Genomic DNA, 16,001 nt, shown 5'->3' on the forward strand with positions numbered 1-16,001 from the left:
AACTTTGAGAGTAACAGGGTAACTCAGACATCCACAGAGGCAGCAGTTACTCTACCAGGGAAAACCAGAACAGCACCCATTTAAGGATTTTTTTCAAGTTGGCAAAACAGAGTTAGACAACAGTGGTCTTTGAGGCAAAAAAAAAAAAAGTGTTATCTTACATTTCCTGCAAAAGAAGGAGCCACCAGAGGGATGCAAACTGTGACCAAACCAACAGGCTAAAGGAAAAGAAAAAAAGAAAGTCTGCAGTAGCACTTAGGCTGAAGCTACATCTGTCATTCAGCTCATACTTGAGGAGAGGAGATTTCCAAGATAAGTCATTTATTCACCTTCTCATTGAAAGTTTCTGCTGAACAGATTAAAGAATCCTCTTTAGTGATATGCAGAAAGACCCTGTAGGATTCAGATCTAAAGCAAAGCAAGAATTCAAGTTTACAGCCAAGTTATGCTGAGACTGACACATTACACACAAAATGGACAGCATAACATAGCAGGATATAAGCTATTTTAGCAAGACAGAACCAGCAAACATTGACATCCCCAGGATAACATCAGACCCAATTATTTTTGATGGGATGCTTAAAGAAAGGCAGAGGTAACCTACAGAAGATAGGAAATCCTGCAAGGTTCTCTGTGATAACCTAATTTATGTCTGTAGAAAGTAGTGACCAGAAAGCATATGAAAGAAAAGGAGACCCTCTTACACACTGAAAAGAGATAGAAAATAGAGATGCAATGGTTAAAGAAGGGAAAAAAGTTAGGGACAGTCATTTAAGGAAAGCAGAAACAGGAAGAGAGTCTCAGTAGAGCAGAAAGGAGAAAAATCCCACACGGCTGACATGCTGAGGAGAAGGCAAGCATTCTGATAACAAGGTTTCCCACCTCCTCTCCCCATCTAGTGTTTTCCAGCAATGCTGGTGAAAAGCTCTGTGCTTCCATCTATCTTCTGTAACTTCCAGAACTATTTCAGAACAGGCTGCAAATGAACCCCTGTTCTTAAGGGCAGGGATACCTGTTTCAGAGTTGTTGGGTTTTCTACTTTTTTTTTTAATTTGTATTTTATTTTTTAAGTGAGCACTCTTCCCTCTTCATCTATATTCAGACCTTGGGGTGATCCTGTCTAAATACTAACTTTTACAACATGATACATCAGCAAAGTAAGTGAGACACTTCCATCCTGCAATTTCTCATAGCTCCTAACAACGTCCAGCTCCAGTATCAGCCATTGCTGGGAAACCTAGAATTTTTCCACTCTTCATCTCCACTACAATTATGTCTCTAACTAGACAGATACAAGACAGCACACAAACGTGCACACAAAAGGTAATGCTATTCCTTCATAACAAGCAGGGACTCAAGCCAATACATGAACCCAGAGAGTGCAAACGGCAAGGACAACTGTCAATCACATCAAATAAACTCAGTTTGAAGATGTACGAGGAGAATCCCCCATGCAGGCAGTTTTCTTCTCTGTCCTAACTGCAACAGGCCAGGTCTGCTGCAAGTGGCTGAAATACAATTAAGCTGTGCAGTGATTGTAACATGATTAATATTAGTAACGTGCACATTTCATATTCATTAGCAAGTGCACAAATCATATGCCTTACAGCAACAACTAGAGGAATTAGCAATAGAAATAAAGAGCTGACAGTTTAAGCAAGCTAACGCTACATTAAAAAAAGACAAATAGCCAAGTGCAAACAAGCACGCTTACCGGCAATGGAAACAGCTTCCCATTTACTTTAATACACAAACTATTAGGGTAATTATCTTCTTGAGGGCAGCTTGTCTCTGCTAGGCATAACCTATATCCCCAAAGAGAAGAGGTGTCACTTTCAAGTGTTCAAACAGTTCACATGTATGAAGACTTTGACTACATCAGCCAAGTTATAAGAGAACACTGAGAAAGATACCTTAGCTGAACTTGGACCGTGTAATCTCTCCTGCCTCCTGGCAAGAAGTCCCTGTGACAAAGAAAGAAAAAGAGAAATACCTATTTAGACAGCAAATCTCACATTCCAGTCATACAGAGAAAGAACTGGCATGCCCGGCCCAACATCATTAAACTTTGGTCTTCCTTTTTTTATTGTTTCCTCCTCCTTTTAATTAAGATAAAGCTATGAACAAGTCTAATAGGCAATGCCTCTACTGTTTTGGCTACTGCAAGTTAAGCAGAACTTTAAGGTCATCATCTTCTATCAAGAGTTTATAGTAACAACAGTGTGACACTGCCAGGAAGAACCAAATCTCATGGATTATTTTGGCCCACACCATAGCTCTTATGACAGCGTGAATCCTGGGACAAAAGGTAAGAGCAGCCTTCCACTCACCCAGCCAGGAAACATACAGGGAAGAAAAGCTTACCACCTCTCCAAACAGCTACAATTATTTAAAACTGAGTAATTTTTAACTCCATAGTGGTGCAGAACTGCCCCCAACTGCACATAAATTCTGTGCTGAGTAGTTTTAAATTAAAAGAGCCAGTTACCCAGTGTAACTTCTGAGGATTACTCCTCCACACCTGCAAGCTTATGGGAGGCATATATATACAAAACAAACCATACCACAAAAAACAGAAACCTGTTCTTCTGAAGCTTTGCAAAAATAGTTATCTGTACTAGTGCCACACTCTTTCCACTCACCTGGAAATACAGATTTCTCTGACCTGCTGAGGTGTTAAAGCAAAGATAAAAAACTTCTCTTGGAACCTCTGAATACTGCTCTGTACTGAAAAAGAGAGAAAAAAAGAAGTTTAACCATAGTGATTGAAGTCATTGATTAACACAGGATTCACAACTGAGATCTCCTGGAATAAGGCACACATCGTTTATGACTGTAATCAACTTCTTGTTGCACCGCCTGTAATGGTCAACAGGAAAGCCATGGTACAAATCATTCATTCAACTACATTCAGATGGCTTAATATCACATTACACTTTGGTACTAAGAAGCTTGGCAAGCTGCATTGTAATCCTCAGAGGGAGGAAGGATAAGCTCAAGCTTCTCAGAATTCTCACACATCAGAAGAACGTGAGACACAAAATACAACACTGGATACCTGAGGCAGGGGAGGAAAAAAAAAAAAAAGGAAAGCATAACAGACAAGATGTTGACAACTATTTTAAGATTCTAAGAGGAGAATGTGCATAAGAGGTTACTAATGGACAGCTGGAAATTATTTAATTCAAAAACAGCTAAAAGTAACTATGCCTTTGGGGAGGAAGGGAGGGAAGGATCCCCAGTGCTAGAGAAAACAGTTGCACTACATGTCTGGGAATACCCTTTACTAGCCTTTGGGGGAGGGGAGGAAGGGACACACAAACACCACAGCTTTAATCTCAGAATCCTACTTGGCCATTAGTGAGGGGAAGCAATAACGTTTTGCTATTAAGGATTCACAATATATACCCATTCCTTCTCTACTTCTGGATGTGAAAAGTTAGAAATTTTAACCTGAAATAAAACCAGCTTGTGCTTGTTCAACAGTTTAAAGTATCCAACCAGGAGGACAAACATAAAGACAGTATAATTAAACCATTTGGAAAAGCTGTCATGGTACACTTCAACATCCAGAGAAAAGAGCCTCTATCCAAAACACACACAAAAGAACAAAAACATGCAACAGAATCCAGGTGAAGCACATGCACCACCTTCCTCAAATAATTCAAAGGCACTACACTGTGTTCGCATGCACACCCAGCACATGCAGCATTCTATATTTCAAAATAATACTCAAGTATGTTTTTAAAAGACCACAAAAGTGTTTTCTCTTATTGAATTGAGGAGGAGTTAAAGCAGAAATCCACATCTACATCCCCTCTTACGTTATCATACTAGTATAAGAATGTGGATGCTGAGTCTTCTTAAAGGGTCACAGTGATGCAGGCTATACTCCCACCTCTCTGACCTATTCTGTCTATTTGCTTTCTAAATCCTTAATTCTCAAATACAGAATGAATGAGTTTTGTGCTTCTCAATCCCCCAAGTCTACTAACTGGAACCACGCACAATTCATGATCTACCTAAAATATTAAACAAAGAAAGTATCTTCTCCAAATTTGCTCATGAATCCCTGTTAGAGTGATTTTCAGCTAATGCTCATAAATTTTTTCCCCCAACATCAGAAGAGCCTATTACTCACACATCAACCTATTCTTCCCATCTCATTTTCCCATTCTTCTTCAGACACAAACCTGAGCTGTAGCTCCAGCCATCTTCAGAAACTCTGTTCTGGAAGGGGGCATAATTCTGATTTGGGAGTTTGAAGGCAAGCAAGTACTCAGTTAAGATCATCCCTCCCCCCCGACCCTGCCAACTCATTTCCAAAGAGAACCCAAAATGATACAGAACCAGATGATCCTCTCTTGTGAGGATTGGACAACATGCAATGAAGAATCTATGGTTTTCAAGTGAAAAAGAGGAATTCACATGCAGCCCTAACTACAACTCAGTGACCCTCCCAAGGAAGCATTCTCCTTTCAGAAACAGGAGGATTTCCCACAGTGGAAGAAGCCAGCTGTTAAGAAAAATCTTCAACATGTTACTGCCATCTCTAGGTTTCATTGAGCAGAAAATGGAAGTTAATCACACTGCAGAAATACAATGCAGAACACACGCAGAACACACGCCGCTTTCAACTTTTCCACCCAAAATATTTCAGTTGAAATACTAACTTTTTTCAAATTTGAAAAGCAGGATTTAAACAGGACATTGGTGCACCAGATTCTCTCGAAACGCCATGGTAGTATTACCATAGAGGTGTCCAATACCAAACCAGCTATTGTACTAATGCATATATTTTTTTTGATATTAAATGCTTCAGTCTCATCAAACAGGGTGTCACAATATGTAAACAGAAGTGACAACAAGCATTACAAGTAACAATTGCTACTTCAGAGGCTGGAGGGTGACTATCAGCAGACGCCTTCCCTGAGGTACAAGTCACAACCTTGAAGACACTATTATTGCTTAAGAAACTAAATTTTTTTAGAGGATGCAAACAGCTGACAAAAAGCTGAAAGTGTTTCTATTGAGGGGAAAAAAAAAGTGCATCTACACCAAGGCAAAAATTTGAAGAAGACAAGATTTAGCAAAATGGCACTGATGCCTGCTTTTGCTATTTAGTATTTAATACAAGACTCCCCTTGTTATCTGCAGCGCCCAGCTACACTACTCACTTTAGATCACTGCCATTTGATTTTACACCCTAATTCAAAGCCTGTGCACCAAATCTCCATCTGTGTGCACAGCTGCATGCTACAAAACTGCAAATAAGGTATCCCTCTACTGCAGTAGTACAGAAATTAAGAAAACTTCATGAAGATTTTAGCTTCAAAAACAATACCTAATTGAAATGTGTATTTCTACAATCTTGAAGCAGGTTCTCTTCTACAGGACATCCAAAAAGTTATTATACAGACTGAAACACAGGTTTGCACCTGGCTGAAGTCATAGCTCCCAGGCAGAAGTCTTACAGGGTTCAGATTCCAGTATCTATTCAAAAGCTGTTAATGAATTTAAAAAAAAAAAAAAGGGAGGAAGTTATCACTTCCATGCTGAATCATTTGTGCATAAAAACTGTTTTAGACTGGGTTACTGCAAACCAGACCATGATATGTAAGTAGACTGTACTTGCATCTTGCTGAAAAGAATTTTCTTCATCATTTGCCAACTGAAGACAAGTTATGCTGAAGTCTTAAATGGAGGTGCTTTTCACACTGCTGAGCAGCAAGCTATTATTTACAATCAGCTGAAATTACTAAATCATTATGGAACATTTCCACCCTATACACAGGGTAAGACAGGTTGAATTTCAAGATAGAAGATAACCTATTTCCAAATAATTCAAATGCCTTTCTCTTTTGAACACATTGAGAAAGCTAACCAAGATTAAGTTATTTGGAACACACAAAGATCTACTCTGCCATGCTATGCTGATTAAAATGTAAAAACAGATAGGCTGAGAATCCATCACTAAACTGGGTATAAAAAAGCTGAACATTTGCTATACAGTCAAAGCATGTATTTCAGTGCAATATGCCAAAATCTGCAAAAAATGCTGCAGTGAGATAGATGCAAACTAACAAACCAGCTGACTTGTTTTTCTGACACTGTAGCAACTTATTAGTGAACCCCAAATCCACTTGCTGATGGCCCTGACAAGTGTGCTCATTTGTACCAGTCAGATACCTCAGGTCCAAGTCTTCCAGACAGATGCAATTTCTCTAATATTCAAAAGACAAAGAAACTTACATTTATCTTCAATTACGTATTTGCAGAAGAGAACACTGCTCGCTGCAGTGTGGCTTGACAATATTGGGGGGAGGAGGAGGAGAAGAGGATAAGCACAGAGATGAGAAGAGAAGGAAGTTTCCACTTTTACCATCAGCAGAAAGCACTTCATTAAGCCTGGACTTAGGTGTTGCTTAAGTCAACACTATTTCACTATTTCACAAATTAAGCAACGTGCAGAACTACTAAACACTTACCTAGGCTTGTAGGTTTGATAAGCACATCAAGCACATCGTAAAAAGGTAGGCTTTTCAGTTGAACATCAGGATGAACAGGTGGAATCGGAGGGGATGGCTGCTGCATCTCAAAGTGCGGCTTAGTGTCTTGGAGGAGCACTGAACTGACAGGAGACGAGGGAGACTGAGGCGTGACCGATGTAGATGGGAGCGGGTGAATTCCAGCAACAGCTAAGTCAGGCTCTACAGGAGAGGAACTACTGTCCAAATTGAAAACTGCAGGTTTTATGGCCGACAAGTCCGAAAGTCCTTCAATTGTCCTTGGGTACCGACGCCTATAGAGTTCTCGGATTTTTATCTGAACTGCCGGGCTGCAGCCACTCTTCAGTAAGTGCAGTGCCCTCATCAGGAGGTCATGCTTCCGCCCGCTTTTATTACGTCCAGCAAAGCCCAACAACACTTGTAGTTCAGAAACACGAAAACTTGATACCATATTCTAGAAAGAAAATGGACATAAGCATAGGTGAACCAAGAGTACACTAAGTGAGCCTTTCCAAGGACCATACCAAAGTATATGAACTTCCATCATTCTAGTTTCACATTTATCATCTTAGACACATACTGCTTACATCCTTACCAACAAAATAAATATTTAAGACTGACGTGTCCGGGAAGAAGCTTGAGGTTGGTTGGATCATCTCAAAAGACTTCCAGTTCCCTCACAAACAATTAAGACAAAAAGCCATGCAGTGATATCTTGGGTTCAGAGGAAGCCAGAAGTATAAGCTCTGTCTCACTTGAAGCACCAAATCAGATGAATGTTTAACCATTATTATCACCTATCTTCCAACATGCTTTAAGGAAAAAAGTATTTAAGTTCTATACAGTTGATTTTGAAGCATCTTTTATTTGGGGCAGCATTTTAAACATGTACATGATCAGACGGGCATATCAGCTTTCACTCTTGAGGGAATGGCATAGCAAGATGGACATTTTAATAAAAGTCACAGCATTTCACAGTAAACTGTTTAACCACCATAACTGATCTTCTAGACTATGACAGAAGACTTCCTGACTGTTCTTTTAATATCATGTTTTGGTACCTTGGGATACTGAAGGATCTCCTCAAAGAAAATAACCAAGCAAACAGTACACTTATCACTTTAGAAAAACAAAAACCCTACTACAAACTCCTAACTTGGCACAAGCCCCTAATCTTCCATTTTTGTGAATGAGCTCTATTTTCAGAGAGGTATAAAATTGTCTAATATTCTGCTAAGCAGTTTCCTTTCTACTCGTGTGGGACTCTTCGCAAGTAATAAGAATGCTAAATTGCAAAGATGAAAGACCATCTGACTAACCTAGACTGCTCTACTGTGCCAGTTCCAAAAGTGAGGACTTGTAAATGAGGGACCTAACAGAAGATACAAAGCAGCAGGAGTCTAGGATCATAAAGTGAATTTTTACAACCAGTTTAAAACAGAATTGTTGACTTAAGTAGTAGCCTAATATAGAATACTCGCAGCTTTGGACATTGATTGCAGAAGGGATGTAACTCTCAGAAATGCAATGTTTTGGGTTTATCTTCCCCAATCCCTACCATACAGTTATAGAGCCTACAACTGTGTATTCTAACATAGATCTGCTCTCGAAGATTTTACATGTAACTGATGTAACAGCCATGCAGCAGTCACCAAAAAAGGTCCAAACTCCCCCTGTGTCCCCAGCTGTTTGTTCCCTACTCTCTCCTTAATGTTGAGAGAATCGTTTTTTACAGTAATACCGATCAGGGAACTGAGCCAGATGAAAACTCAGCTTTTGGCACAGCAAGTAGGGGAGTCAGGCTAGTTTTCATAATCCAGCCTGCAAAACACTTGTGCCACATTACAAGAGAGCAGAAGCAAGTGACCAGCCCTGCCCTATCAAGGGCCACACTAATTTATACAGATTAAAGTGATTATCTAAAATCCTCGGGTACTATTTTCATCATCCATATCTTTTTTTCTTTTTTTTGGGGGGGGGGGGGGAATGTCTTATTTTAGGTGTTGATGTTTTAGTTTTTCCCCCCAATATCACCAGATAGTCAATTTGGGTACAGCAATGTTTCTATCGGGAAATAAACTAAGCAGTCTTCAAATTGGTATTCCCTATTTCCCCCACCCACAACATAAACGCACCAAAGATGTAATAGCTGGTAAAAACTGTTATATACAGTGCCTATTCCAAGTGGCTCACCCTAACTTTTGAAGAAAGAGAGGCCAAGGGCAGATGTCATCTTAATTTCAACCCAGCAACTTCTCACAACAGCAAAACAATACAAGCAAAAAAGGAGATGGAGAATGAACAGAAATCTAGAGTTCATTCGCAAGCTGCCGGAAAGGTTTCTTGCCACCCGTTCTTCCCTTGTTACATTTCCTTAGACTCAGCCAAGCACAGTGCAGAAAATTAAACTTCTCAGTAGTCTTTAAAAATAGCCTGAAGTACTATAGCAACTTTATAGTCATGCCACATAAGAGAAAGATGTTGTTAATTATAAAAGAGAACACTGATATTAAAGTATTTACTGCGAACTGTTATCTACAGACAGTTGCATAAGCTTGGTAGTAACATCAACTCCTTTGTCTCAGATAGGGAGAGTAAGTCTGATTCTATAATCAAAACACAAATGGATAAAATAATCCTTTACGTTGAGATTAAGGAAGCAGTACGCCCTGCAACATATTTTCTATTACCCTTACTGCTGCCTTCACTGCATTCCTGCAAGTTAATCAAGGTGAAATGTGCAGTCAATCATGCCTGGAAACAGCTAACATTTTATGTGGAAATTCTACAAACTAGCACTTTGTTACAAGATGGATTTCATTTTATTAGAAGTCACACGCTGACTTCAATATCACAGTCAGCAAGATTTTAAATTGAGTAATGCCTCTATTAAAAATGCTTGGGAGTATAAGAAAATACATTTTTGCCCAGCCACGCAAAAAATCTTACATGTGCTTTTGAAAGAAGAGTCTTGCAAAAATGAATTTTACTGGAATTAAACAACGGCTTTTGCAACATTTTCCCCCTAAAGCTGATTCTATGTCCCCACTAAGGCAATAATAATTGCTTGTGTGAAAATATGGCAAGTCTGATCTACATAACTTAGCTCATCATTTCATTTACGGGTATACCAAAGTGGACACATCATAATCAGTAAGGTTTTATGAACACATAACAGTTGCTCCTAAGCATATATAATCATGGTACAAAGCAGATTACTTCAAATAAACCTCACCAAATCATTTTCTTCCGGGGTTCTACTGGAATTGCAGAAGATTGCAGCCAAGCTATTAGCATGTTTTTCACACCACTGAATCAAGATGAGGCATTCAAGTTGTCATGTAAATGCCATCAATTTTCTCTTAAGTTCTTCACAGATACACATTCCAATAAAAGTTTTTCCAACACAGAAGGCCAAAGCTACTTTATTTTTACTGTTTCTCCATAAACACAAAATAGTTAGACTGAGCCTTAAGAAAGGAAATTAGTCCTGATATGTCAAGTACTTTGATACTCCAAAAAACTTTCCCCTAACCTCAAAATGCATTCTTGAAGGTCATAAGAAGTTTCAGGTTTTTGTTTTTTTTTTTTTTTTTAATTGTAACAACCACGACTCATAAGCAGAAATATTGTTTCAGAGCAGTAAGCTGTAGGTGCATCTAGAAGTGCACCCATTTAATATGGATGGCTTTAGGGAACCCAGGAAATGCTGATACTCCACCAAAATTAATGGAAGGCATGTTTCAGAGCAGGAGAAGGGATCAAGCCATTTCTAAACAAGAGACACATGATTCTCCACACTCCCCTGCTATTTAACACTGTCATTGTACTTACGTGCACATTTGGATGAAAGGTAGCCAAGAACATCTGTTAAATTCCTGACATGTGTCTACCGTAGTCATGGACAATGAATATAGCTTCTGGGGCAACCTTAACTACGTAAGTCACAAACCCTACGCTTGAAGCCACAGATGCAATCCAAACCAACTCAAAAGCTCTAGTCGGTCTCCACCAAACAGTCCTGCTCCACCATTTTCTTTCTGAAAAGTCTGAAGATTACATAGGGAAGGAAGACACTAAAGATCAAACCCACAAGCCTCCGCTCCCAACTTTGAGCCCTTTTCCCAGCCACTCATTAACAGAGAGCAGCTCACTTTTGACAAGTTTTGCAGCAAATTAGCATGCATACTGTTTCAGGTGTGTTACAAATGCAAGATATTTGTAAGAAAGAGCAACTCATGTCTGGAGGTGGTTGAAAATGACCTCTATGCTAACCCTAAATATAAATGCAAACATATTCTGTAAACTGAGGTAGTAGAAATATAAAGCTGGAAGTTCTGGGAAAGAATGAAGATGCCTCTGGTAAAATCTGCATTAGCAAGTAGCAAAGTAAGTAGTAAGAGCAGCTCTGAAGGCCAAAACAGTGCAGACAGCAGGAACATCAGGTCCTCAGTATTATGGGGATTTTACTTTGTATTAACTCTAGTCTGCTACCTAAGTTAGGTATTAGATTCTTCAAAGTTGCATGCACCTAACACCACAATATAAATCCTAAATCAAACACTTACGTTCAATTGAAAGAAGTCCCTCAAAATAAAGCTTGATCCATTTCATTACACTCTGCCCCCCCTTTTTTTTAAAAAAAAAATAAAAAAGAAAAATCACATCTCATGCCTCTCCCTACCACAGTATCACAGTTTGAGCACTAATTGCTAATTATTCTCAATACATGGATATTTTAAGGTTTGATCTCTGGCTTGATTAGGTTACTGCACATTTAGGAAGCACAGGAGAATGAAGCATAGATGCAAGATAACCTCTAATAAAATACTGTTAATAACTTACCTTTTTAACTAGGCTGAGTATGTTAATTGCAACCTAAAGATCACTACATCACCAACGCAGAAATTCCTTGCGTCTAGTCTGTCCATTACATTCTACCATTTTAAGTTCACCCCAGATTAACACATGGGTTCAAGCGAGAAGTTAAACAACTCCCATACCAGCTGGCACATATATTATTATTAACATGAGTACAAAAAAAAGGTGTTTGGCAATACAGCTTTAAATGGACACATGCAAATAGCTCCCAGCGTTTTCTTCTCTACCAACCATTTAGAACCCAAGCTTTAAAATACATGCTTATATCTGCAACATGTTATAACCACAGATTTAAATGTTATTGTTGAGAAGACTATGTCAAATAGGACATGCACCTATAAGGATTTGCTCTTTGGCATATTATCACCATCATCTCTCTCATTCCTCAGTTGTAACACAGCACCTTCACTGTATTCCTAGCACACCGGACAGCACTAGGCACAGCTTCACCTGGCCAAGAAGGCAAACACCGTCCACCCAGACTGGCAGAATAAAGCCAGAGCAGCGACAAGACACCGATTCTGTTAGGAAAGAGAGATCTCATACATGCAAGACTGACCTCTGATTTTATATTTCAATATGGTATCTGAACCATACTACTCACCAATTTTTGACTGTAGAACTTCAGTACTGGACGTGCAAGAGGAAAAACTAAAAGTATGGGACATATTTTCAGTATTTCTAAACCCTCATTTTCCGCTACTTTTGTTAAATTCTCCATCTCCCCATAGGATATATAGGCACACTTCCGTCTCTTCTAAAATATCTTTTTCTAAATGGCTGTGAAATTACCAATAGCGTCACACAAATCAGTTCTGGCACAGGCATAATTGTTTGCCTATAAAGAGTTTATTTTCCATACTACATCACTACACCATAATACATTACTTAAAATTACTTCAAAAACCTTTGTCTTCTGAACTAGCGATCAGCAGCCTGTCAAGGATAGCATGCAGGCTGTCCTGTTCTCTACCAAATCAGAGTCAGGACACCAGCAGAAACTCAGGAGGAGCCAGAAGATTCTCTCTCAAAGCAGAATACAACCACATCACCTTATTTACAACGTTTTACTTAGATTCAAACCATAGCTTCAAGCATATCTTGGCAAATTAAGAATTTGGTAGAAGTTGTAATCATTTTCTCACAGACAGCTGTCAAAACGAGCTGTAGTTCCCAGTTCCTGGGCATTACATTCTGTTCAAAAAAATCTGTCCACATGCCATCTTTGGCTTCCAGGCTGCTGACCTCTGTTCCAAGTCCATCTTTACCTACATAATCCCTTTGGCATTCATAGGGCTACTCCTGAGCAAAGATTATGGAAAAGGTATGAGCCATGTTTAGAAACAACCGTGAACAGCTGGTCTGGAAATTATATTTCTAAACTAAAAAAATAAAGTGAAAGAAGTGGCACTCACCATGTCATCTCACCATCAACTCCTTAATACTCCATAAACCAATAACTTATAGCATTTAAACTACTAATTAATAGAGGCTTTATCTGAAGTAGCCTCTCCCTCTTCCAAGCTTAAGGTCTTTAAGGGTAAGCCTTACCTTGGACTTTTTTTCCACAATACCTTGAAAAGAAGTGACTATGGTTACAACTATTTCTGAATCTTTAAGTAAATATTCACAAAAGGCACAATGTAACAACAGGTTCTCATGAATCTCTTGGTTTTCCTTCACACAGCCTTCTTACAGCTACAACCCTTTGAGTCATGGCTCCACAGAATTTTTAAAGATCCAAATGATGGCAGGGGGGGCACTAACTAATATTAAAATGATGTTTCAGCTTGAGAATAGAAACATGCTGCCCCTGCGAGCTTCTCTCAAAAACAGGATTTAAGACACAACTCTGAGTCTCTAACAGCTTACTAAAAGAAATTCAACTCTCCAAACTGCCCTAGTGTCCTTTTATAAGGCAAGTAGAGATCAGATATTACAGGAAGCTGCAATCAACATGAGAGCAGCAAACAGTACTGCCATAAAAAAATCCTGTAGGTTAATCTATAAAGCAGCAGTTTAAGATTGCTCCTGAAGGTCAATTCATGGAAGATGAGGATAAGAAGGAAAAAAAAATCCCACCAAAAAAAAGAAAAAAAAAAAGAACCCACACCACTGTTTGGCCAAAAGCAGGAAGACATTGTCAGAAATAAAACAAACAAGTTGAGTATCTGCTAGATATACCCGCCCCCTTCCCCAAAGATTTATCAGCAGTAGTAAAGGCCTTGAAGACAAAAGGCAGTCTTCTACATTTTCTTCCAAAAAATATCCAGAGGTTTCCCAAAATGGACCACGAATTACTATCAGCTGTGTGCTGAGCAGACATTTAGACAAGCTCCAGACTAGTGGATTCCTTTCACAGGCACTCCGGTTTAGAGATAAGATGAATGGAAACATCAAAAGAGGTTTCTTCAGACTGGTATTTAACTTCCAATACCCTATAATCTCCAGCGAAGAAAGGGTAGTCCTGCAGCTGGCCTGAAACCCAGTTCCTTTTTCCTTCCATACTGCCTGTGTTACTTTTGGCAAGCAACTCAGGTGCGTATCTACATTTCAAAGGTACTTAGACACCCGGGTCCCAAGAAGAGTCTATCAATGCTCTTACACATCTAGGTAAGCGAGCACAGTGCTTCAGAAGAAGCAAATCATGTCTCTGGTTCAAGTGCCCAGAAGAGGTGCTACATAAATGAGTAACCTCCTCTACAAACACTGGGGTTTTAGCCACCAATGTAGCTACACAAGTTTGAAAGATGTTGGAGAGAGAGCTAGAAATGAGTCAGGACAGCAAATGAGAAAATAAGTAAACACAAACAAGAATGTTTAAAAAAAATATTTTTACAGCTTAAGGCTTCAGAAGTGTTGCTCTATTTCCCCCTCCCACCCCCCTTCCAAAATTAAGATGGGGGGAAGGCAACACAGTAATAACAGTCTGACAGAAACAACTGAGCTCCTCACTGACACCACAGTCGCTTCAACCAAAGCGGTGTTAGTCCTGGAAGAAGCCTTAAAGCCTCAGTAAAGGAAATTCTCCGGTGATTGCAGCATATTTCCTACTGCTGGTCAGACTGCTACAAGCCAGGTCAGCCATCAGACCTCTCTCTCCACTAAAACCTATCTCACACTGGTTCATATTTAATGGGATTTTTTTTTTCCTCCTCCACCCCCTCCATTTTGTATAAAAGCCTAGGCAGGGGGGAGGACTTCAGCGTTCACGGTGCATTCAATAGGCAGCACTCTGGCAGGCGCGGATGCTACCTAAGGACATACATTCTCCTAACAAAGATACTAACAGATCCTTCAAGAAATGGAAAGGCCTTTGAGTGAAGATTATATACATATCCGTGTGTGTATGTATGTGTATATATATATAATAGAAATACACGGAAGAGATGATGCAGTTAGCTGTTCTCGCACACACCTTAAGATATCCAAGGGCCCCCCCCCCCCCCCCTTCAGAAATCTGCCAGGGAAAGTCCACAAGCCGGACACAAAAGGCGTCCGACCAAAGACGGCCGAACAGGTCTGCAAAGAAATACCACAGTTCGCGCTCGAGAAGGGCATCTTTCGCCATCAGAAAACGGTTAATGAATAAAAAAGGCGGCGAGGAGCTGGGCAGTGCCCGCGGGCGGGCCGCACGCCGCCTCGCCGGGCACAGGCTGCCGCAGGCGGCTTCCCCCGCAGCTCGGGCCGAAACCGCCAAGCTGACTTTTAAGATGTCGGAAAAGGAAAAAATTGTATTAAATTAAAAAAATTAACGTGGAAATGGAAACCGGGCGCGCCCTCCCCCCCCGGCAGAGCCCAGCCGGGACCCCCGGGGCGAGGCGGGGAGCGCCCCGCCGCCGGCCGAGGCCGCGCTAACGGCGGCGCCGCTCCCGCCCGCCCGCGGGAAGGCGAAGGCGGCCGCGGCGCCCCGCGTTGGTTCCGGCGGGCCGTTACGGGCTGCCGCCGCGGCCGCCCCGGCGCCGCAGGGGATGCGCGGCGGCGGCTGCCCGCGCCCCGCAGGAAGGGCCGGCGGCGGGAAGGGCCGGGCGACATCTTGGCCGCGCGCTTCGCCCGCCGCCTCGCGCCCTCCTCACCCGCAGCTCCTCGAAATCCGCCATTTTCTACCCGCTGCTGCTGCCGCCGCCGCCGCCGTCGCCGGGCCCCGCCGCGGCCGCCACCATCGTGCACCCTGTGCGCGCCCCCGGCACGTGACGGCGGAGGGCGGCGCCGGCGGCGACGGGGGGGGGGGAGGGGGGGAGCGCGGCCCGGTCCGCCCGGCTCCGCGGGGGGCGCCCGCGCCGCCGCCTCGCCGCCCTCTGAGGGGGCCGCGCGCGACGCCACTAAAACAGCATTAAATAAAAAACTAGACGAACAAAAAACCGCCGTAAGAAGCGGGCTGAGCTCCTGCGAGTCCCCCCCCGGCCCCAGGGAGGCCGCTGGGCTTTCGGCACCCCGCGGCAGCCGCGTGTTCCCCCCCCCCCCCAAACGGTTACACGCCTCTCCCCCCCCCCCCCAAAAAAAAATCACGATTGGGGGCATTTTTAGGTGCCCTTTAGCAACGAAGGGTCAGTCCAGTGTCTAATCGACAGCACCGTACTTCTAAAGAGATCCTATCTATCACAAAAACTT

At 41.6% G+C, this 16,001-nt stretch overlaps 1 protein-coding gene across 10 annotated transcripts in view; it reads right to left on the minus strand.

Moving 5' to 3' along the window:
* The window catches only part of LOC135324984 (E3 SUMO-protein ligase PIAS2), a 32,127-nt gene extending 16,504 nt beyond the window's left edge, over window positions 1-15,623 (minus strand). For 6 of the 10 annotated variants that reach the window (XR_010386198.1, XR_010386196.1, XR_010386197.1 and 3 more), the window contains exons 1-6: window positions 15,467-15,623; window positions 6,489-6,963; window positions 2,643-2,727; window positions 1,914-1,964; window positions 1,715-1,805; window positions 162-218 (exon numbers count right to left, since the gene is read on the minus strand). Coding sequence is in view for 7 of the 10 variants with exons in the window: in XM_064502212.1 (XP_064358282.1) it covers window positions 162-218; window positions 1,715-1,805; window positions 1,914-1,964; window positions 2,643-2,727; window positions 6,489-6,963; window positions 15,467-15,490 (783 nt within the window). In the remaining 3 variants the exon portion in view is untranslated. The remainder of the gene's footprint in view (window positions 1-161; window positions 219-1,714; window positions 1,806-1,913; window positions 1,965-2,642; window positions 2,728-6,488; window positions 6,964-15,466) is intronic. The other 4 variants (XM_064502214.1, XM_064502211.1, XM_064502210.1 and 1 more) reach the window with 2 other exon arrangements.
* Window positions 15,624-16,001: the final 378 nt, after the last annotated feature.

The sequence above is a fragment of the Dromaius novaehollandiae genome, chromosome Z, assembly GCF_036370855.1.
Source record: "Dromaius novaehollandiae isolate bDroNov1 chromosome Z, bDroNov1.hap1, whole genome shotgun sequence".
NCBI classification, from domain to species: Eukaryota; Metazoa; Chordata; class Aves; order Casuariiformes; family Dromaiidae; genus Dromaius; species Dromaius novaehollandiae.